Below are 23,511 nucleotides of genomic sequence, written 5' to 3' on the forward strand. Positions count from 1 at the left end.
CTTACTCCCCCATCCTTCTTATTCTGGGTTCATTCATCATGTCATGAGAACTTCTCTCATTGGTTATAGGTTGGATGGGAGGTGGGTCAGAATGGAAGGTTCAGAGTAGAGGTCAATAATAATATCTGTTTATGTGAAGAGCCAAAGGAAAATGATAAAGTTATGACAGCATTCACCATTCAATCACACAACAAACATTTCAAAATCTAGATCACCCATTTTCAGGGACACCCTTCTAAAAGTAGGAAGAGGACAAAGTAAGGGGCGTGGAAAAGTGTGATGAAATAACTTTTTCCGTTTTCTTCCAAGTAAGTCTGGGAGTCTTTAAGTCCTTCTTGCTTTATACTGCCTAGTTTTTTACACCGTAGATTTCATATTGCTGATCCACAAGACTGTATGGATTCTCACCTTGCCATCCAAGTGGACTGTCTGGGTCTTCAAAAAAGATGGTGTGATTTTGAAACAAAGTAGAAAAAATACTTTTGGAAGGAAGCTCCAGAAACTCTGGGTGTGAAGTGGGGCTTTTTCTTTCATCTACCAAAACACTGAGATTAGGGTTTGGGGGGTATGAGACCCCACATAGCACACACCAAGCCCTGAGGTTGATTTCCAACACCAAGCAAAACCAAACCCCAGGATTACTCAAACACTGATTGTGACCCATTCACCCAGCTAGTCAATAACCATTTATCGCACTTACTACATGCAGGGCACTGTGCTTAATGCTAGCAATATGTAGATGAATAAAACACAATCCCTCTCTTTTAGGAACTAATAGTTTAGGGAAAGAACCAGCCAGTCACAAATGGTTTTCTGAGCAGTCTCAAAAACTCTGTTGACAATCTTAGAGAAAGACAAGAGAATTGTGGGTTGGAAGGAACTCCTTCCATAGGCTAAAGTTGAGCTCAGGAGAAGGAAAGGTCTTTTCTTACATTTAGGAGAAAATCTCCAGGTTTTTCAAGAATTTCTATAAATTGAGACTCATAAAACCCCCAGTCCAGAACCTTGCCCATCCTTCCCCTTCAAGTTGAATGGGAAGCTGAGAGCATGCTCTAGGCCTTCTATCTTGATTGGTCTTGCCAATGACAGTCCCTCTAGGATTTTTCACTTTTCTTCTTGGCAGGTTACCTGGAGCCTGGGAGCTGGTCCAGCTCTCTTAAGATTCAGCAGACACTGGCCTTGGTGGAGAAGAAGACAGTGGTAGTCAATGTTATTTGAGCAGGGTCAGCAGGCCCTGGAGCTTCCTGAGTGCACCATGCAGAAGGCTGCATACTATGAGAACCCAGGACTCTTTGGAGGCTATGGATACAGCAAAGCCACTGATACATATGGCTACAGCACTCCTCATCAGCCCTACCCACCCCCTGCTGCTGCCAACTCCCTGGACAGTGATTACCCAAGTTCTGCCTGCTCTATCCAGAGCTCTGCACCTCTCCGAGCCCCAGCCCACAAAGGAGCTGAACTCAATGGTAGCTGCATGCGGCCTGGCACTGGGAACAGCCAGGGTGGGGGTGGTGGCAACCAACCTCCAGGTCTGAACTCAGAGCAACAGCCACCACAACCTCCTCCTCCACCACCCACCTTGCCCCCATCCTCACCCACCAATCCTGGAAGTGGAGTGCCTGCCAAGAAGACCAAGGGTGGGCCAAATGCTTCAAGTTCTTCATCCACCATCAGCAAGCAGATCTTCCCCTGGATGAAAGAATCCCGACAGAACTCGAAGCAGAAGAACAGCTGTGCCACTTCAGGTAGCTCTATAAGCAGGCTGTCCCTGGACCACATCTCTTCAGATGGGCCCCAAGACCCTATTAGGAACCAAGGGACTCAAAGCTAAATGGGCAACCTTAGGAACAATGTACCCAAACTCCCATTTGTGTAGAAATGCCTATCCTTTTTAGTGACTTTGATTGGGTACATAGCCTTGCAGAGATAGGGCACTCTTTCATTGCTCAGTCCACTGCTGGACTGGTCCCATACTTATTAATAGAAAGTCCTTCCTTATACTGACATATTATCTGCCTTCCCAGGCTGCTAGTCATAACTCAGCCTCTTCTTCTACTCAATAGCCCTTCAAATGTGAAGATAGGTTCGGTATAGCGTCTTATACCCATAATCCCACCACTCAAGGCTGAGACAGGAGTGTATTGAGTTCAAGGAGAGTCTGGGAAGTGTGTTCCCAGAAACCTTTAAGAGACCTTGTTTTAAAACAGAAACCCAAGTAGAGACAAACAACACCTAAAACAGAAGAAAAAGACCCATGCCCAAATAAGTTATAAACATTATCCATTTATTTCATTTAACTTTCCAAAGAACTCTTTCAAACAGATACAAGGGAACATCCTCACTGCTCCCAGGTCCACAGAACTGCAAAGTGCTACACTTGGATGTAACTGGTATGGCTTCAAGGCCATCAAGGCATAACCATGAGACTCAGCCCACTCTAGTGAAACTGTAACTGGGAAGAGCATTTCTAGGGGGAGAAAATAATTAGAAACGAGAGCGGCTGTCCCTTCCTTGCCCTTGAAAGGGAGACTCCAGAGCTGAGAAAGACTTCTCGTGGTCCATTCTGAGTTTGAAAGAAAGTGGGCATGGTGAGGGACTGATGTCTGCTGGTTGCTCAGACTGCTGCTTCTTGAAAATGTCTAGCTTTGTGTTCTTGGTGGGGATTATTTTCCAGGTCCAGGGCTAGTCTGAAGCCTGGGATACGATTTGTTATCAGGTCTCTATTCTGCCCGATGCTCCCTGGGCAGCTGCTCCTAAGGGAAAGTGTCTTCCTGCCTGCAAGCTCCCTCCTCTGCCCCTCCCTCCTTAGCTGAGACACAGGCCCTCCCTCCCAGGAGAAATCCATTTGTCTTCCCAGTGAAGGAGTGGACAAGCAGCTCAGGGGTGGCAGGGGAGGTGAAACCAGTGCTGAGGCTGCTTCTCCTAGCATTGCCATATGCAACATGCTTTCAGGCTGGCCTTGGGATCCCCTAAAACTCCAGGGCAGTATCTTTGGGGAGGGTATTGTCACCTCCATGACTTTAGGTGCACCTGGCTTGAGTACTTCCTTCTTTGCCCTTTGGTGTGTTTGACCTGTAAACAAACAAGGCAGGCTGGAGCTGCCTCAGATCTCCATCTTAGTCCCCAGCCCCAAGCAGCAGAGGTTGGGAGGGGGTGTTCAAAGAAGCCTGGCTCTTTTGGTGGGAGACTCTCATGAGCTGCTTCTAGCTCCACAGTAATGTCTTTTATGGCCTTCGGGTTAGAATGAACCGATGGGCTAGGATGGAGGGGAGAGAGAGGGCGGAGTAAAGGCAGAGAAGTTACAGGTGCGAGGGACAGGTAGGCCCAGAGGTGTGTGGGATGAGTGCTCCCTCAGACTTTCACCTCTCACAAGACCCCACCCTGCTCTAGACAGGGATGGAGGTGAGAGCCGGGGAGGAACGTGGAGACAGAGAAGCACCTCTTTCCGTTCTGGGGTTCCTTACTCCTGGCTCAGCACCCTCTCTATCTCCCTCATTGCCCAGGAGAGAACTGCGAGGACAAGAGTCCACCGGGCCCGGCATCCAAGAGGGTGCGCACGGCGTACACGAGCGCTCAGCTGGTGGAGCTGGAGAAGGAGTTCCACTTCAACCGCTACCTGTGCCGGCCGCGCCGCGTGGAGATGGCCAACCTGCTGAACCTCACCGAGCGCCAGATCAAGATCTGGTTCCAGAATCGTCGCATGAAGTACAAGAAGGACCAGAAGGCCAAGGGCATCCTGCATTCTCCGGCCGGCCAGTCCCCTGAGCGCAGCCCACCTCTTGGAGGAGCGGCGGGCCACGTGGCCTACTCCGGGCAGCTGCCGCCGGTGCCCGGCCTGGCCTACGACGCACCCTCGCCGCCCGCTTTCGCCAAATCGCAGCCCAATATGTACGGCCTGGCCGCCTACACGGCGCCGCTCAGCAGCTGCCTGCCGCAGCAGAAGCGTTACGCGGCGCCCGAGTTCGAGCCCCATCCCATGGCGAGCAACGGCGGCGGCTTCGCCAGCGCCAACCTGCAGGGCAGCCCGGTGTACGTGGGTGGCAACTTCGTCGACTCCATGGCGCCCGCGTCCGGGCCGGTCTTCAATCTGGGCCACCTCTCGCACCCGTCTTCGGCCAGCGTGGACTACAGCTGCGCCGCGCAAATCCCTGGCAACCATCACCACGGACCGTGCGACCCTCATCCCACCTACACAGATCTCTCGGCTCACCACTCGTCTCAGGGACGCCTGCCCGAGGCCCCCAAACTGACACATCTGTAGCGGTTGCCGCGGGCCAGGCGCAATTACCTCTCTGGTTTTGGTGGCAGGGGTGGTGATGGGGCGGGGCCCGAGGGGCAGTTTAGGGGAACCCCTCTCCCTAACCTGGCCTGGTGGATGCCTCACGAGGTTCGGGCTTCCAGCGGCCGAGGCTGACGCGACTGGGCCTCCCCTCCAGGCGCGTCCTCCTTTGGGTGACTCGCCATAAATCAGCCGCAAGGATCCTCCCCTGTAAACCTGACAGTGCCATAAACTGCGGACCGAGGGACTCTAATCTGATAATGGTGTCCCTAAGGTAAGTCCTAGACCCATCCGTGGCGTGTTCTGAAGAGGGACTAGAGTCTGGAGAACCCGGGGCCTGGCCCTTCTGTCTAGCTTAGTTTCAGAGACCTTAATTTATAATGCTCCTTCCCCTTCTGTAAAGATTGCATCGGACTAAACAATCTGTATTTATTATTTGAAGCGAGTAATTTCGTTTCCCTGATTATTTATCCTCGTCTTAATGTATTTATATGTATATTTGTAGAATTCTGCAGCCGGGCCTAGGTACGCCCCCCAGGCCTTGGGGTGGGGGGCACATTTCACCTCTTTAGTCTCCTTGGTCTGAACTAGTTGAGAGAATAGTTTGAACAGTTGTAACCGTGGCTGGTGTCTGTAGTTGATGTAAAGGATTGAGATCACAAATGGTCCTTCATGGGTAGAGTCAGGCAGCCCGGTGGCATAGCACGGCTCACGCTAGTCGTTTCTCAACAGCCAAAGCCCTCACCACTCGCCACAGCTTATTGATTTCAAATTGTCTGGTACTATTTGAACAAACATTTAGAATAAAACATTTTTTCAGTTGGAAGTGTATCTGTGTTAATCACACACGTCTGCAAGCAGATCACTCTGTCTTTATCCCACTGTGTGATCCAAGGTTGGGGGAAAGGACCCTCTGAAAAATATTTTATTTATTCAGAATCTATTGCACAAAATAGAGAAATACTTGATTGCATTTAAGCTCTTAAAATTGGGTGGCAGTAATTAGAGGATGCAAACCTCGGTATCTTTGCTAGGGCTTTGCCAGAGCAGCACCTGCACAGATCTTTCTACCCCTTCTTTCTATACATGATCGTCACACGCGGGGGGGGGGGGTGTTGATTTTTCTGCATTAAATAATAAAAATTAAACTTTGGGGGAAAGCCCCTGACAATCAAAGAAAAAGCATAAGAGAAACAGGAAGGATTAAGCTATGAGAGCTAAGGCGCCGTGGTATACAAAGAAATGATCCTGTAGAAACAAGCATCAGGCTTTTTCTCCCCCCTCTAGGAAGTGCTCACAAATTTTTCCTTTGTAGTAGTTCATTTCTAAGGAAAACAAACCTTCTTCACAATGTAAAATAACTAAAGCTTCATTAATGGAACCTAACATGTATAAACAAACACCTTGCTTACTTCGGTTTCTTTGTGCAAAACGGGCAAAAAGTCTACAGAATTTATAATCGTTTTGTAAATATTATTAGTGTGGCTCTAGCTAGGGTCGAGCACTTACACCCACTTCTATAGAAGGGGGCACTTGGAAAAAAGGCCTTCAGACAAGGTTCAATTATTTTGTATTTCAGCGAAGTCCTCCCACGCATCTCTAGTTGGTTTGGCAAATATGCAACTCCCACTCCCATAGCCTGGTGACTCGAGGTGAAATTCCCATTGTGTGGAAATAGTGTCTACTCTTCGGGTGCAACAGCAATCGTTTTCTATTTGGATGTTTGTGTTTCGCTCAGTAACGATGGCTCAAAAATAATTTTTAGTTTTCTTGTTCCTTTGTGCTGTTTTTAAAATGGCATGTTAGGCTGGGGGTGGGAAGGGGATATCCTTTTGCTAAATTTCACTCAATCTGAGCAAGTTTAAAGTATATATGTTGTAGAATTGTATCCACAGAATAAATCAATCGAAGGCATATTTTACCCACTCTCGAGGCTTAACATTGTTTTCTCTGAAACTTGCATTCATAGGCAGAATTTATAATTGTAAGAAATTATTTTTAAGCTATTACGGAAATCAAAGAAATGCGAGCTGCCTCGTAGGGCACCACAGCCACCTTTCTTAAGTGGCTAAATATTAAATAGATGAATTGTCAGGCTGTTTAGATTCAGCCCGGTTTCTCTCATCTCCTCTTCATACCATAAATAATAATAAAAATACATAATGCATCATGGCTCCAGGCGTTTCCCAGCGCGGTGTGTTACCGCAGGAGGATCTGCTGAGTCTGCGGGTGTCTGCAAAACCCCAAGTGTCATCTGTGGCTTAGGGTTTCATGGATTAGACTTTAAACAGTGTCTAGCCCGGCTGACATCAGCTTCCTCTCACACATAGGCTCTAAGGAAGTGTCAGGTTGGGGGTTCCCACTCTCTAGGCAGCCGCAGCCTCTCAGGCCCTGTGATGGAGGGAGGATGTTGGAAGAAGGGGGAGGGGTCGCTTCGACCAAACCTGCGGGCTTCGCCTACCTTCTGAAGTTCTTGGAGACTTCAGAGAATTGCTCAGTTCTTTCCTGCCACTAACGCGAGTCACGTGATAGGCACAGTCGCTCCTAGCGTGGGTGGGGGCGGCGGCGAGTTCTGGGAGGGCACACTCCCACGCGGCCGGCCGCCCGAGAGAGTTGGGCCCGCGGCACAACCATTTAAAACTTCATAAATTATAAACAAGCCGCCTTGGCCTTCGCCATAAATTCAGCTCCTCTTGAGCCTGCAATTAGTGTTAGGAAGCACCCAAGTCTAAACACAACCAAACGCCCTCTGAAGGGCCCAACTGCCCGAGGTTGCAAGCCTTTATTTATTTCCCGGTGCCACCCCCTCTGCACTCGAGGCTTGCTCACAGTCACCTCCTCCCCCGCCACCGCGGGCAGTACACACTCCGCTGGGTTCCCCGCTCAGCCCGGGAAGGTCACAATAGCAGCTCTATCCATCGAAGCGCCCGGCGCCTCCTCCCTCCCGGGTCTTCGAGAAGCAAAGAAAGGAGTGTGGGGGAGGGGAGCCTGGCCAGCAATGGCGACCGGGTCTCAGGCCTCCGCTCTCGCTTCAAGACAAGACGCGGGAAGTTGGCATGGGTAGAAAAGCATCACCCGAGCTTGTCTTTTTCTCAGGACGCTTCTCTCCCACGGCGATCCTCTGCCCCCAGAGGCCTCACCGCCCGGTTAAGGATGCCCCAAAGCAGTCAGGTCTACCCGAAGCCCAGAGTCCATTGTGCCAGCGGCTTCCTTTTCTGGTCCTCTGCAGAGACACCATTAGCCACAACCAGAAGGATCGAGTACCTGGGCCGCTCCGGAGGGCGTTGGTCTTGGGAGGTCTACCTCTTTTGATGAAGGAGCAGGATGACTTTGTTCCAGTCTTGGTCAGACCTCCTTTTTCTTCATAGCTTTTGGGGCTCGGGGTGGGGTGAGAGGGGAGATTGGGCAGGTTGTAGATCTCCGGTAGCGTTGAAGGACATCAGATCTAAAGGAAAGAGGTCAGGTCTTTGAGCCTGACTCATGGGTGGCAGTCATTTGGGCCTCCCTGGTTGTTCCGTCCAGGCAATTAAATATGGATTAAGGTAGGATGGCAGTCAAGCAGAGATATAGCCCTGCTGCAAAATGGAAGTGGGGATGGAGGAAGAGGGAATGTTTTCCTCGCATCCCGGGAAACCTCGGGATCTATTTTGGAATGGAATGCATAGACCCAACTGGGCAAGCCAGAGGGTGGGAAGTTGTCATGGAAAACCCTGGAGGGTAGCCCTGGCCACTGGTAAGGTGGTTTAAAAAAAAAGAAAGAAAAGAAAGAAAAGAAAAGAAGAAAGGGAGATCAAGTACATATTCTGCTTTCTAGCTTTCAGACCAACCGCATCCAGGGAACTGACAGAGAAGAATCTGCCTCTGATAGAATCATTAAATTAACCATCCATTTGTACCATTTCTTTGTACAGGCTTTCAAATGGGAGTGAGGAAGAGAATATGGAGCTTGTACTTCCCCTTGGTTCAACCCCAAGCCCAGTCCTTATCAGAGATGTGTCAGCTAAATTGGTTTCTGAGGCCCCAGAGGCTGCTAACCTTGCTGAACAAGAGTTTTCAAATTTCTGACTATAAGAACTAATAACGGATAGTGCTTTCCTACACGAGCTACTGTCCTTTCTCCCTCACTGAGTACCAAAGGTCCTTGAGTGCAGTGCTCTCTTCAGCCACCAGGCTTGGAAGCCCAGGCTCTCCATCTGTTGAGGTTTTCCTTTAGAGAGGGTAAAGAGAAGAGGGGAGGGGAGGTTGAATAACAAAGAAGCTAACTCTTCCTTCCATTTATTTGACTCCCTGGGGGGGGGGGTACAAGCTTGTTTACAACTTCAATATTTAAGGAATTCTGCAGGTCTGTTTTGACTTTACCAGGAGAACTGATTGAAACGTTCTTGTGAAGTCAAGAATTGGGTAACCCCAGTTTACAGGCCTAGGAAGGTCTTCATCTGGGAGTTCTTGTCAAAACTTTGGTCCTTCTTTGAGAAACTTAAAGAAAATAGCAACAGAGGTATATGAGTATGCAAGAGTCAGGAAGCCCAGACATCTCCACCCCCCTACCCCCGATTTTGTCTCATCATTTTTGGGCATTGCAATTTCCCAGATAGGGTATATTTAGAACTTGGGTTCAACAGACCTTTGGGCGTTGAGACATTTAACCAACTGAGACTGAGTTGTCCCTAGTCAAGCCTTACCTAACCCACACTTTTAAGGTCTGGCTCTTCTAGATTTCCACTCTCAGAAAGCCTGGATGGATAGCAAAGGACCGAATGGGTGAGTCCTCTGCCCTTCCTGCTGTGTGGTGCTGACGGGATGTGATGGAGAGGACCATCACTTACCTTGTTTTCTACTCCACTACAAATGCTCTTACCTTTGGGGTCCGAGGTCGGTGTCAAACGGGATTTATAAACCTGGCCTGAAGCCTTTCCTTAAACATTTCCCTCAGGTCTCACATCCTGCCTGAGAAGTTGCAAAGTTCAAAGACAATCCATTTTAGGTCAGGTCCAGTGTAAAGCAAACTGAACAGACTTCCCACTGGCAGGAGGCCCAAGGCCCAAGGGTGCCCAATCTTTTGCCATAGCAGAGAGATGTAAATGCCACCATGCCATCTCATCAGGTCTATGGGGTTGGAGGCCATTGCACGTGTCTTCGAGTTCTTCATCTTATGATAACCACTTTTAAAAACAACCTGGGAGTTGAACTGATGGTAAATATGGCAGATGGCAAATCTACACTCTACCACTAAGCTGCATTCACAGCCCGTGGCAAAATCACTTTGGTTCCTTTGGCTAGTCTGGCTCATTTTTCAATAAGGTCTGGAAAAAATTACCAAAGTGGGGTTTAACTTTGAAGAGGACCAGAGGAAGAGGAGTATAAATCAGGATTCACTGAGAGCTTTTGGTACAGATACATACATGATAGACCAGGGGAGCAGAGACTAAAAGCAGGTCCGGAGAGCCTGTGGGCAAGGCCCTTTCTTAAAGAAAGGAGACTGGAAGACCCTTTAATGGCTCTATTGTTCATTCCTTGGCCTGCAAATACCCTAGCCCTCCCCACCTTCTTCTCTAGCCCTCCCCCCCACCCCCACCGCAGGAAAGTGGGTCACACGAGGAGAGCTCTGGGGAGTTGGTCCCAGTGTTCCTCACTCTGTCTGCCATCCTTGGAGCAGCGCCGACACCATCCCCGCGGCTGGCAGCAGAACACAAAGGAAGCCCCAATTCGGTCCCTGGACCTTAGGGTCACTTTAAGCAGGAGGCTGGTGTGGTTTCCAGTCTCAGAGCCCCGGTCGCCCGCGGGAACAATAGCGGCCGCCTGCCCGGGAGGTCGGGCGCTCGGCACAAGGCACAAAGCCGGCTTGGTCCGCGCGGCCACTGGACGCGCGCCCTGACCCGGCTGCTGTCGCTCGCCGGTGTTCCCGCGTCCACCTGGAACTCTCCGGGAAAGACAAACGGTGAGTTAATCACCCTACCGGCTGGCGGCCGCGTCCTCTGCGCCCGCCCTGGAGGCGGGATGGGGAGTGGGGTTCCTCTGTGTGTGTGTCTGGGGTGGGGGGCGGGAAAGGTTACTCCTATTAAGAGTTCATCAATCACCCGGTGTGCACTTTTCGCTCGACAGCGGTTCCTCCTACTTTAGAGCAAGTCTGGGCCAGCTGGGAGCCGACCAGAAACCGCAAGCGGAGGAGACGCTGGCGCTCCGGGTGAGCGCTAAGGGAGGGGGCGACACACAGTCCTGCGCCTGCCCAGCAGCGACGAGGATAGCGTTCCAGGCACGCCTGAGGGGAAGGTCGGGGACATCTCTGTGCGGTACCCGAAGGGAGGGCCACTACTTACTTCTGAGCTCTAATCGCAACCCACCAGCATGGACCTTCACAGCAAACCTACACCCACGCTGTCCCCTGACCCATTGTGACCCTGCATTCTCCTTCTACCCCAGTGACACATAGGCCGCTCTATTCCTAGAAAGGGAAACCCTCTCTCTGAAGGCAGGGCAAGAACAATCCCAACGAATCAAAGTTTCTTATTGACCCCAAGTCTGCCTGCAGGCCTCTGCGTAGGAGTAAGTAGTTCAAGGCTGCCACTGAACTTGGAGTAAACTTGAATTCCATTTAACATTACAATAAAAGTCTGTACATATTCATCTACATCACCCACAACGTTCCTGTCTAATGTGGCAGCAAGACTAGTAAGTATTTTCACTTCAGCTTTTTGGAAAGTTCCTTTTAGTAGCATAAAGGAAAGACTGGAAGTTTCTACAGACAGTCATGAGCATTGGAAATGTTTGCACCAGGTTCCTTTGGGTCGAGTAAGTGGTGACACACTCCTACATCACTTCCGGAGTGGCAAATGCTCTCTGTAAATTACAAAAGCTTTGGCCTAGTCCCCTTTGTGCCCTTTTCTCTGGCTGAAATGCTTCTTCACTGGGGTAAGCTTCATTACTCAGCCTCCGTCAAAGTCCTAGAATGTCCTGCCTTCCCTCAGTCTTCTTTGTCCTCATTATTTTGGGTGGAAATTAACTTATTTTGGAAAAAAAATGTCCTACTACCATTTTGCTTCAGACAGATGGTGAGTCATTTAAGCTGAACAATACCCTAACCCACTGAGCAATAAAAAACCAAACAAACAACAAAACCCGCTAACCTTGCTTCTTTTGTTTCAGTTTGTCCTGTCCTCTAAATCTTCCACCAACCTACTGAGCAGTTCCGGTGTGCACTGTGCTGTGGGATAGATACAAGGCTAAGTAGCTAACAGAAGGTTCCCGGAATAAAGGAAAGAGCCCTTAACCATACCGTAGTGTCTAACAACACTCAGGTTGATTTTGGTTTTCTGAAGAGTTAAGAGCTTTTCAGGTCAAGGAAAAATGAATATGCCAGGCAGAGAAGCAACTTGCACAAGAAAACGAAAGGGGAAGAAAGAACAATGATAGTAGTTTGGAGTAGGGCACCGTGGCTGGCAAGAGAGTTTCTGCAAGGTTTGAATCGAGGGGTCTGGACCTCTCTGGTGGGGAGTAGCTGTTGAACCAGGTCTTAATCTGGGACAAGAGGTTCATTATCTGACTGGAAAGCTAACTCTTGGGGCACTGTATCTAACTGAAGAAAGGAGACAGTCAAGCTTAGAGAAAGGAACAAGGTTGAGAAGAAGAGGCATTTAAGAGGTTAGACTCACAAAACTTGGTGATGGCTGGATGGGTAAAATCCCTGACTTTCTGTTTCGAGGGCCTGAAGTGGGAGCCAAGACATTAACTACAATGAATAGAGGAGGAGGAAGAGGCTGGAAGGCAATTGAATGTTCTCAGTTCAGGTCTACACTGCTTGCTTCCCGTGTAGCTGCTGACAAACTGCAAGACCTTAAGCGATTCCCTTAATCTTTCTGAACTTCACTTTCATCAATGAAACAGTCAATAAAGATATCTGCCTCATAGGTTCATCATGAGGGGTGTGTGTGTGTGTGTGTGTGTGTGTGTGTGTGTGTGTTTGCTAGCACTCCAGCTAGAGTTATTTTTGCCAAGCCCAGTATATCTTCTATATAAAGTTCAAACCTAGGGGGATCATACTTCCACCCTCATCATGTTGATCAATACTGAGATCCTGGGTGGCCATAGAGAAGTAAGTCTCAGGGAAATTAAAAACAACACCACCCTACTGCTTCCCAGATATGGAATCCAGGCTAATGCTCAGGGCGAGGTCAGATGAGATCAGTAATCTCCAGAGGGGGTGCTTCCAGAGGGTGTGCTCTCAGGAGAATTCATATAGAAATGTGGTCTTGGTATCAGACCACTAAAGAGGAGGCCTCTAAGCAGATGTCAAAAAGCTTTTGTGCTTTTTTAAAATTTTAAGTGTATGTCTATCAGGGGATGCTTGAGTTCCATAAGTTCTGTGAGGAACAGCATACTACAGGAAAAACATTGGGTACCTGACCTTGGCCATTCACAGGGATGTGGCTACCAGTTGCTTGTCTTTTCTGTACCAGTTATCATCTGCGAAATAGATCAGATAAGGGGAAAATGACATTTTATGTGATTCTGTAAAAGTAAATAAAAGATGAGAAATTCTGCTTATCAGATTAAAACAACACCAACAACAAACTTTTAATATCCCAGTGATTTGGTAATGGTATAAGGAAACAGGAACTCTGATAAGTAAGTTACTGATAAATTCAAGATGAGTTTGTTTTATTTGAGACAGGGCCTTTATTGCCCAGACTGTGCCTTGTATTCCTTCATTTGAAAATAATTTTAGTTTTTGTATATGATAATTTTGTTTGCATGTAGATATGTGTACCACTTGTTTGGTGTCTAAGGAGTTAAGAAGGGACCAAATCCCCTTGAACTGGAGTTACAAACAATTGTTGGCTGCTATGTGGGTACTGGGAATCAAACCCAGGTCCTCTGAAAGAGCAGAGGCAGGTGCTCACAACCACTGAACCATCTTTCCAGCCTCTGGATTGTGCCCTTGACCCTCTTCCCTTTTGAAAAGGAATTACAAGCGCACACAGACACGTCCATCTTGCTTTGCTTTTAAAACGAGCAATTTAGCAAAATACATTGAGAATGTCAGCACATATATACTTCCACTTAATAATTCCACTTCAAGATTTTTTTTTAAATTGAGATAGGGTTTCTCTGTGTAGCTCTGGCTGTTCTGGAACTTGCTCTGTAGACTAAGCTGGTCTTAAAATCATAGAAATCCCCCTGCCTCTGCTCCCTGAGTGCTGGAATTAAAGGCATGAGCCACTGCTGCCCAGGTTCAAGGATTTTCTTAATGGGTAAAAATTTGTATATATGTATTTATTAGCAAAAGTTTGAAACAGGTGAAGAACCATCAACAGGAACCAGTAAAATCAATTTGGAAAGTGTACATAGTAGGACAGTATGAAGTTTCAGAAGTTGGCTGTGCAGTTCTGTGTGTATTTTGTATGGGAAGATCTTAACATACAACAGAGGAAAGAACACAAGAGCCAAAGACTCTGACAAGCAGACTACCATTGGGTTAAAAATATGGGGAGACATAAACTGTTCGTTTATAAGGTGTCTCTGAGGGACTGGAGAGATGGCTCAGCAGTAAAGAACACTGAATGCTCTTACAGAGGACCTGAGTTCAATTCCCAGCACCCACATGGCAGCTCACAACTGTCCGTAACTCCAAGATATGTCTCCTTCACACAGACGTACATACAGGGAAAACATCGCTGCACAGAAAATAGAAAAGAAATAAAAATGTGTCTCTGAAAAAAATATTCATGATATGAATAAAATTGGTTGCTTATATGAAGAGGGACTAGATGGCTGGGGACAAGGGTAGGAGAAAGACTTCATTGCATACTCCTTTGAATGAGCCATATAATTGTCAATGTATTTCTTATTTTAAAAATAAATCAACACATCATCATCATCATCATCATCATCGATACTGGGCATGGAACCCCAGGGATTTTGAATGCTAAACATGGACAATACAACTGAACTACATCTCAATTGTCAAAGCAATGAATTAGAAGTTGAGAGACAGCTCACCAGGTAAGAGCACTGGCTGCTCTCCCAAGGACCTGGATTTGATTCTCATCACCCACATAGTTAACAACTGTATTTCCAGTTCCAGGGGACATGATACCCCTATTCTGGCCTTTATAGGCACTGTGTCCATGTGATAAACAGATATACATTCAGGCAAAACATCTATAAACATCAAAACAATTTAAGCAACAAAGTATAAGTGGCTAGCATATATGTATCAAATTGGTATATGCCTGTGTACTCAGCTTTCAAAAATGTGAACATAACAGAGGAGAATGGAAGGCCTTTACACTGTATCAAAGATAGAAACCAGAAGTAGATTTGAAAATATTGAAATCCATGCCAAACAAATAAGAAGAGAATGGTATGCTGAGAAATTTTTTTTTCAGTGCTAGGCTCAAACTAATGCCTTCTGTATGCTAGATAAGCATTCTACACTCTAAGCCTTTGGTAAGAAAATCTATAGCATATGTCAAAGGGTTAACACACAAAGGGTTGGTAACTAATAAAGAGAAGACACAAACCTTCTAATAGAAATATTAAACCAGAGTCAGGCCACCTCATGTCTGTTGCTTTTTGTACTTGCTCTACCCAATGACATAGACTTAGGGTCATTTCTTGTGGTCTTTCCAGGGGTTCTGATGGTAGTCAGCCTCCATGGGGAAAGTGGTGATCCTTTATCCTTGCAGGTGTGTGTGGGGATGGGGACCTATTCTTAGAGACTCAGAGTGGCGCTACACAAGTCTAATGCACAGGTCAAGCAAACTCTCAAAGGGAGAAGAGCTCTCCCAGAAAGAAGGACACCTTCAACACTGTTCTGCCTGCTCAGGACGGAGGGTGCCTGTAGTGCCAGTGCAGGTGCCAGTGCCAGAGAGGGGCTGCCTTCCTTCTTCCTTTGTCCAGGCTGTAGGAAGACAATGGACTGAAAAGTCCAAGATCCATCATTTTTGATAGGAAGTCATTCTCTTTCAACTCCTGAGTAAAGCAACTTTCTCCCCAGAGCCAAGAGTTTCTTGTTTTTTTTTTTTTAAATTTATTATTTATCTTTATTTTCATGTTTGTTGGTGTTTTGCCTGAATTTATATCTGTATGAGGGTGTAGGATCCCCTGGAACTAGAGTTACTACAGACAGTTGTAAACTGCCATGTAGATCCTGGGAATTGAACTCAGGACCACTGGAAGAGGAACCTTCGCTCTTAACCGCTGAACCATTTCTCCAGCCCTAAAACCAAGAGTTTGACCCATTCTATGTGTAAGACGTCCCTTAGTTTTACCATCTTACACTGTGGAAGATCATCCTTTAGCCAGAGGAGGTTAGGCTGAGGTACATTTCACTCCTTCTGGATCCCTTAGGCTCAGATGCCCCTTCCAGATAAGGTGGGAGATGGAAGGAAATGAGAGTTGAAATCGCCATCCTCATTCCTCTCCTTATATCACTGCTTCAGAAGGACTCCTGGACTTCTCTAAGGAGAGGAAGAGGCAAATTTCACTTCTTACCCATTCAAGGTAAGCTAAGGGTTATAACTAACAGAATGTAGTCAGTCACTGGAAAAACACTAGCTGGTCAGTAAAATTTGTGAATTTCCTACTGACCACTTAAGATTCATTCATTCATTCATTCATTCCTTCATTCATTCCTTCATTACATGTATATTTGTGTTTGTGTGCATAAAAGTACACATGTGGAGGTCTCCAAGGAAGCCAGAAAAACGTATTAGATTCCCTGGGGCTGGAGTTACAGGTCATTGTGAGCTGTTCAGTGTGAGAGGTGGGATCCGAACTACAGGAGCAGCAAGCATTCTTAACCTCTGCACTCTCTAGCCCCAACTGTCCATGTCTCTAAGATATTCTCTGGAGCTGTCGACCATTTAGGCTTAAGTTTGATCTTTACACTTACTTTTTTACACGGCTACTTATGTAGACACTCTTCAGGTATATTCATGTGTCAGCTGGCCGGGTGACACTTTCACTCTGCTCACTGTCCCGACTATGGAAGAAGCATTTGCTTGTTCTGTTTCCCCAGTCCCATCTTCCACAGCAGAAAATTTCAAAGTGTAGTTTTGAGCAACAAGAAGCTTGTTAAAAATAAAGATTCCTGAGTCAGACCAGTTGGATCTAAACCTTTCAGTGTCCCAATGAAACTGTACCTTTAGGCAAGCCTTAGGCCACAACCTCTTTGAAGGGTGGGCTGACCTTTCCACAGGGGTCTCTTAAGACCATTGGCAAACATAGATATTCACATTATAATTCATAACAGTAGCAAGATTACAGTTATGAAGTAGCAATGAAATAATTTTATGGTGGTGGGGTCACCACAGCATAAAAAACTGTAAGGGGTCACAGCATTAAAAAGGGTGAGACCCTCTGCTCTACAGTTATTCCATAATTGCAAAATAGTTTTGGGTGTCAATAAGTTGAGGGTACTCTTACTTAAGCTAGTACTAGATAATGGTAGAATATACTACTGTTTCTGCATTTTTATTTCTGATCAACAGACAAGGTGTCAAGAGCTGGCTTGGCCCATGAGTCTCATCTGTAAGATTCAGGAAAAGGCACAGAATTCAACCGTTTCCTTAGGGAAAGCCCTGTTATCAGACTGCTAAGAAGTTAAAATTCCTATCTTCAGGACCTCTTCATCCTTACCTCTATCCTTTGATGGCTGAAGATAAACGTGAGAGAACTATACCCTAGTCTCTTTTCTCTTAGTCTGGCATAAAACATTTTGACTCCCTTGATTTACTCCCACAGGTAAAGAGATAGCCTCTGCTTTAGATCTATGGAGTCAAGAGTTTGATTGTGCTTAAGTGTCTCCCAGGGTTAGCCCAGCAGTGTTTACAGCAGAGGGTGTCCTGGTGTTTCTTAAGATCAGCTTTAAACACAGAGAAGATAGGCCACCAGGAGCCACTTCTATCAGAAGAGAAGCTTGCTATTGGAATGGGGAAGAAAGGTAGTGGGGGAGGGTGGGAATGTGGATAGCTGCTGTGGTGAGCAGCAGGCTATTTCAAAGCATTCCTACATCAAACACATTCTGGCAACCCGGCCCCTCAGCTGTCACCTCCCATGGAGAGCCCACAGCACCAAGACTCAGAGGGGCAAGTGGCCCTTGGGGATTTAGGGCTTACACATTAATATAATTTGTAAGACATTTCCCTCATATTCTGTTCACACTGAAGACAAACTGCATAGTTACTAAAAATATCCTCTATTTATATATTTTTAATGTACATTTCCCCCAATAATACCTTCCTATCTCTCCTCAGGTAATTATAAGCCAGGATTACAATGGACTATGAGCTTCGGATACAGTGTCAGAGCATTTGCCTAATCTGTGTGAGGTTTGGGTGTGATATCTCTCTCTCTCTCTCTCTCTCTCTCTCTCTCTCTCTCTCTCTCTCTCTCTCTCTGAATAGTAAAATGTCCCTACCTAGTGCAGATGGCAAACATCTGCTGAATTTGGGCATGAAATGGCCAGAGGTTTGGTTTTTAACAAGTGAACCAATGCAAAGGCTGGTAGAGCGCTCGCTTAGCACGTGTCAGGCCCTGGTTTGGAAACCCAGCATATCAAAATCAAAATAAAAGAACCAACTCCGGACCCAAGGCTGAGCTCCAGAGCACAGATACCCCAAGGACTCAAAAACTAAAATAAGAGAGAATGATAAACAGACCATAGCTCCCTGTTCCGAGTTCACCAAGGAACTACAGTTGGGTCTGAACAAATATTGAAACCTAACTCCAACCTCCACGTCTGGTGTCTACTCTCATTACAATTGTTAAAACAAAACAACAATAATTCAAACACCAACAGTTACTCACTTAATTTTAGTATAGTTTCTACTTCAAAGAAAGAATCTCTAAAAAATATGCCTCAATGAAAGCAAAGAATGGGTAGTTTTAGGTGGAAGGTCTATTTTTAGTAGGAGGATTCTACTTCCCATTCAATGTCAAGAACCCCATACTCTTGTAGCTTTGTGCTCAGTCCCATCACCCCTTCCATTCCCAAGTCCAGTTTCTTAAGCTGCGCGCTAGCTCTGTCTCACCAGCACAATATACTTTTGCTGTAACTTTGTTTACTTACAAGTCCAAGGCCCTGAAAGGGGCTCACTCCCTGTACTATGGATGTTTGAGTGGAATTTTAGGCAAGGGCTCAATCGCTGTTTCATGACAAGTGGATGCATAAAGCAATAACAAAACCTTACTCATTCTAACTTAGAGGCTGAAAAAAAAAGGACAGGGTTTCAAGGGCATTTGAATAAACTAGGAGCAGACTCTATAGGATCTTCATCACACGGGCTTTTAGAAAACCACCTTCATTTACTTATAGTTGTGTGCAAATAACCTGTATGTATTTATCTTGGCATTTTCCTACTGCCCTCAAGAGGAAAACATGAAATGGTTAAGGAAGTTGGAAAGTTTGTCAGTGTAAAGCCTGTCTGTGTAACCCTTCTCCTCTCCATTTCCTGTGCCAATTACACTTTTATTTCCCGTCTCTCTACACTCAGTAAACAAACCATATTATCAAGGGAAAGACGTGAGCCCATTAACATCGTGAGCCCTCAGATTACACTCACAAGAGACGACGCAGCACTTATCTGATGGAACAGAAGCTTTAATTGCTTTAAGGTACAAGCCAGTCCAAAGCTCTGAGATCTGACCAGTCCCCAGGATGCCCAGTGCCCTTCAGCCAACAGTCTCATTGAAAGCGTGAGCAGCTCGCGTGCCAGCCTTCTAAATAGTGTACAAGGGGCCTTTCCTGGATTCGGCATTCTGATGACCTCGTCAGAGGGGAAAACTCGGGCTTCATCCCCGAGACAGAAACTTATTTCTGTCCAAATCGACACTGACACTACAAACATTCATCCTCACCACGTCGCCACAAATTGGAAGGGGAGCTGAACAGAAAGAATGCTGTGGGGGGATGGTACAAAGAAAAGCTAGTGAAAATGATTTCATCCCTCTCCCCCACCCACTTCCTAGGTGGTCCCAGGAGTCGTCGGTGAGGCAAAAAACAGGTTTAGGACAAGAGCGACTCTTGGGTCAAGAAAATCCGAATGCACACAGAAAAGGGGGGGGCAACAGTAACTTGACCTTCTCAGAGGGAGGGCTGGGTAGAGTTTTGCAGGGCAAAAGCAATACCCAGCCTCCTCCAAGCTCTCCCATCAGTCCCCAAGGAGTAGCCCAAGGGGTTCAGAAAGGGACCAGCCCTAACTGCTGCATCCCTCGCCCTCCACTGCCTTTCTCCGGCAATACCTGTCCGGGGAGCTGATGTCCTGGGCTCTCGCCCCGCCCTTCCGCCGGCGCCGCTCTCCCCCGAGCTGGGCGGAGGCCGCCCGGCCGCTTGGCTAAGTTGGCAGCAGGGCAGGCGCGTGGAACCGCACTCTAGTCGGGACCGGCCAGTGCGGGGAAGGCGCCGATTGGCCGGCTGGCGCCACGTGGCTGCCGCCGCCGGTATATGAGGCCACTATTTACCTCGGGCTCGCTCGCCATGGCTCGGCGAGGGCAGCGGGGGTAGCGGGAAGGCGGAGCTGCTCGGACCGGCAGGGTGCGGCGCCTGGGTCGCGCGGAGCGAGCCATGAGCTCCTACCTGGAGTACGTGTCGTGCGCCGCGGGCGGTGGCAGCGGAGGGGTAGGCGGCGACGTGCTCGGCTTCGCACCCAAGTTCTGCCGCGCCGACGCGCGCCCTGTGGCCCTGCAGCCCGCCTTCCCTCTGGGCAGCGGCGACGGCGCCTTCGTGAGCTGCCTGCCCCTGGCCACCGCCCGGCCCACGCCGTCGCCTCCCGCAGTCCCCGCTCAGTCCCCGGTCCCGCAGCCCGCCGCGCCCCGCTACGCGCCCTGCACCCTAGAAGGCGCCTACGAGAGGGGCGCCGCACCTGCCTCTGCCGCCGACTATGGCTTCTTGGGGTCCGGGCCGGCGTTCGACTTCCCGGGCGCACTTGGGAGAGCGGCGGACGACGGCGGGGCGCACGTCCACTATGCCACCTCGGCGGTCTTCTCCGGCGGAGGATCGTTCCTGCTCAGCGGCCAGGTGGACTTGGCTGCCTTTGGCGAGCCTGGCCCCTTCCCAGCGTGTCTCAAGGAGCCCGTGGACAGCCACCCCGGGCCCTTTCAGACCGCGTCCCCAGCCCCAGGAGCTTGCCCTAAGCCCGCCTCTCCCATCTCCGGCCTCCCGGCCGCCCACAGCACTTTCGAGTGGATGAAAGTGAAGAGGAACGCCCCCAAGAAAAGTAAGGAGGTGGGCGCTAGGGGAGGCACCTGGGGTCCTGGGAGCCTCCTCCTCCGTGAAGAACCGGGAGCTTGTGGCTGCCGAGCCCTAGAGAGAGCTTCTGCCCCTAAGCTGTCAGAGCCCAGGGTCAGAAAATGCCCCCAGGAACTGAGAAAATTAGGACAGAAGTCTCGGTAGAGCGCTTCTTCTGATACAGCTGTGTCCATCACTCAGGAGGGCTGCGGTGTGACTTTGATCCTAACTCTTAGCCCCACTGGATAGTCTCAGCATTTCCTCGTCCCGCTCACACCTTGTCTTTATGTTGCAGGCAAACTGTCCGAATATGGAGCCACAAGCCCCTCCAGTGCCATCCGCACGAATTTCAGCACCAAGCAACTGACAGAGCTAGAGAAAGAGTTTCATTTCAATAAGTACCTAACTAGAGCCCGACGCCTCGAGATAGCCAATTGTTTACAGCTGAATGACACCCAGGTTAAAATCTGGTTCCAGAATCGTAGGATGAAACAGAAGAAAAGGGAACGAGAGGGGCTTCTGGCTACAGCTGCCTCTGTGGCCTCGCTTCAGCTTCCCCGGTCAGAAACAAGTCCCACCAAACCTGGCCGGAATCTAGGAAGCCCTTCTCAGGCTCAAGAACCTTCCTGAGGCCCACTCTTAAGGACCTTTGGTTTACAGAAGTCACAGACTGCTCCTCACCTTTGAATGGACTTAAGAGCGTAGTTTGGGCTGGAGGTGGGCATGGGCAGAAATTAATACGGATTTTACTTGGCAAAGGAATTGTCTAAATTGGCTTCTGAGTTCCAGAGGCTGTGTATAGAGATATATATTTGATATCTTTTATTCGCATATTATTTTTGCCTCATCAGGGGAAAGGTGTCTAGGTACCAGCCTAAGCACTGCTATGTGAATCATGTACAATTCTTGGGTGCAGAGTGGCAGGCCTCCTTAGTCTGTGGTCAGAAATGTACCTCTCTGAAGTTATTTCGGCTTTAGTTTCCTGGACAGACTACATATACTCAGCTTCTTGAGATGATAAGAGCTAGCTAGGGTTTCCTCGATGTGGCTAAGCTGCTTCAGTGATGATCTTCATATTGTACTCCAGTTTATTTAACGTGGCTCCTACCTCTTCGTGTGCCTGGGTGAAGATAAACAATCGCGGTTTAGTTAGTAGCGGAACAAATCCACAGGGTAGGTAAGGATTAGAATCTGAATTATACCTTGACGTCAGTTAGTCAAACTTGAAGTGTAAATATATACAGTATGTATATTTTTTAAAGACTTGCTTGCAGTGAACCCTATATATGACATTTAATGTCATGCACAGCATGTTAAAGATTTTGACCTTTTTGGTAATAAAAGTTACAAAATCTACTATTCTCTGCCTTTTCTTACATCCCTCTCATTTCGATTCCTTAAGATGATCTGGTTTCAAAATGGCAGTTTGTTTACATTGGTAACCTAAGAGTATCACCCGCACGATCACCTCCTCCTCTTTGTTTTTGGTTTTGCTTTGTTCTTTTGAGAAGGGTTTCTCCATGTAGCACTGACTGTCCTGGAACTCATTCTGTAGACAAGGCTAGCCTTGAACTTGGAGATCTGCCTGTTTCTGCATCCTGAGTGCTGGAATTAGGGGTGTGCATGCACGACTATTCCTGGCAAAAGTATCACTTCTTACAGGTTGTAAGCACAAAGCAAATTATACATAATTATCTGGGCAAATCTAATGTACATAGCAGAGAGCTACTCTGCTAAATTCAAAACTCTAAGGAACTCTTACTCTCTTAATCTCTTAATCTCTTACCCTCTTGCCTCTAGCTTCTCTGTCCCCTCCCTCCTCCTCCTTCTCTTCCTCTCTCTCCACGTGGTCATGGGCAGCCTCTACTTCTCTTCTTCCTCTCTCTTCTTCTCTTCTTCTTCCATCTTCTTCCCCCCACTATTGCCCTATCTCCTGAATAAACCTCCCTCCCTGGGGGAGAGGATAGACACTAAGGAAACAGTTTTTTCCCCCTTAGTTTTATGGTGGACATGCACATTAACTCAAGGGTTAGGTACCCACTGCAGGAATGCTGACAATCCAGATAATTGGGGAAATCTGCCTTTTCTTATCTCTCCTGTTCTCACAAAATGAAGAGCAAAGGTGACCTGAAGACCTTGCTTCTTTATCCTTTGTGTTCTCTGAGCAAAGCAGCTGCTTATCAAAAACTTTCCAGTGGCCTATTTCCTATTTCCTATTTCCTATCTTCCTCCTGAAGGAAGCTGGGAGAAGCCAGTAGTAAGAGCACCCTCTTTCTATAAGTCAAACCAAGCTCTGGCTGAGAACACAGGGTACTTGTCTGGGTTTTGTTCATTTGTTTTGCTATAGTTTTCTGAGGCAAGATTGGGTAGCCCTGGCTGTCTTGCAACTCACTCTGTAGACCAGGCTGGCCTTGAACTCACAGAAATACTCCTGCCTCTGCCTCCCAAGTGCTGGAATTAAAGGTGTGAGTCACCACCACTGGCTACTTGCCTGTTTTAAACAGTGGAATATTTTTAAATTAATTTTAGAAGAGGTACAATTTAAAATCTGGCCAGAGGGCAGATTAAAAATAAACAAAACACAATAGGCTCTACTCTTATTTCCCCTCAGTCTCCCTTCTGCAGAAGGCACCCACAATCAACAGGGCTTCTGGGCTACCTCACAGTTATATAACTGCGAAGAAAAGTGCAATAGAAGCACATCTAAAAAGCAAGTGGGAGCTTCATAAAATTATCAAGTTAGGATGTTTCCTCTACTTTATTCCACTTCCTTAAGATCTCTAGATAGCTCAACAGAAAGACTTAAAGTTACAAACACACAGAAGCCTTACTCCATTATATTTTCAGACATCAGTATAAGCACTCCAACTCTGATAACTCAAAAGTCTAAACAACAGTGGAAGATTCTCGATCTACATCAACGCGATAGTTATGTTGGGAGTGTGAAATCACACCTGAGTCCTTAACTGCCATTTCATGGAGCTGAAATAATTCTAGTTCT

General features: G+C 47.5%; 2 protein-coding genes across 2 annotated transcripts; both read left to right on the plus strand.

Moving 5' to 3' along the window:
• The first annotated feature begins 1,207 nt into the window (after positions 1–1,207).
• Positions 1,208–9,809, plus strand: Hoxd3 (homeobox D3). The gene is made up of 2 exons (XM_034496312.2): positions 1,208–1,748; positions 3,507–9,809. The coding sequence occupies exons 1-2, from the start codon at positions 1,208–1,210 to the stop codon at positions 4,262–4,264; spliced, it is 1,299 nt and encodes a 432-aa protein (XP_034352203.1). The 3' UTR covers positions 4,265–9,809.
• Positions 9,810–19,782: 9,973 nt separating this feature from the next.
• Positions 19,783–21,807, plus strand: Hoxd1 (homeobox D1). Its single transcript, XM_034496272.2, has 2 exons — positions 19,783–20,499; positions 20,806–21,807. The coding sequence occupies exons 1-2, from the start codon at positions 19,848–19,850 to the stop codon at positions 21,138–21,140; spliced, it is 987 nt and encodes a 328-aa protein (XP_034352163.1). The 5' UTR covers positions 19,783–19,847; the 3' UTR covers positions 21,141–21,807.
• The last annotated feature ends 1,704 nt before the right edge of the window (positions 21,808–23,511 follow it).

The sequence above is a fragment of the Arvicanthis niloticus genome, chromosome 2 (assembly GCF_011762505.2).
Source record: "Arvicanthis niloticus isolate mArvNil1 chromosome 2, mArvNil1.pat.X, whole genome shotgun sequence".
Lineage (NCBI taxonomy): Eukaryota > Metazoa > Chordata > Mammalia > Rodentia > Muridae > Arvicanthis > Arvicanthis niloticus.

What these genes read in the sequence shown, in the direction of transcription:
- Hoxd1 (XM_034496272.2), top strand. Translation starts at nt 19,848, where the DNA reads ATGAGCTCCTACCTGGAGTACGTGTCGTGCGCCGCGGGCGGTGGCAGC. An exon ending in GAGGAACGCCCCCAAGAAAA is followed by an intron (nt 20,500 to 20,805) that starts GTAAGGAGGTGG and finishes TTTATGTTGCAG; the next exon opens with GCAAACTGTCCGAATATGGA.
- Hoxd3 (XM_034496312.2), top strand. Translation starts at nt 1,208, where the DNA reads ATGTTATTTGAGCAGGGTCAGCAGGCCCTGGAGCTTCCTGAGTGCACC. An exon ending in GAACAGCTGTGCCACTTCAG is followed by an intron (nt 1,749 to 3,506) that starts GTAGCTCTATAA and finishes CTCATTGCCCAG; the next exon opens with GAGAGAACTGCGAGGACAAG.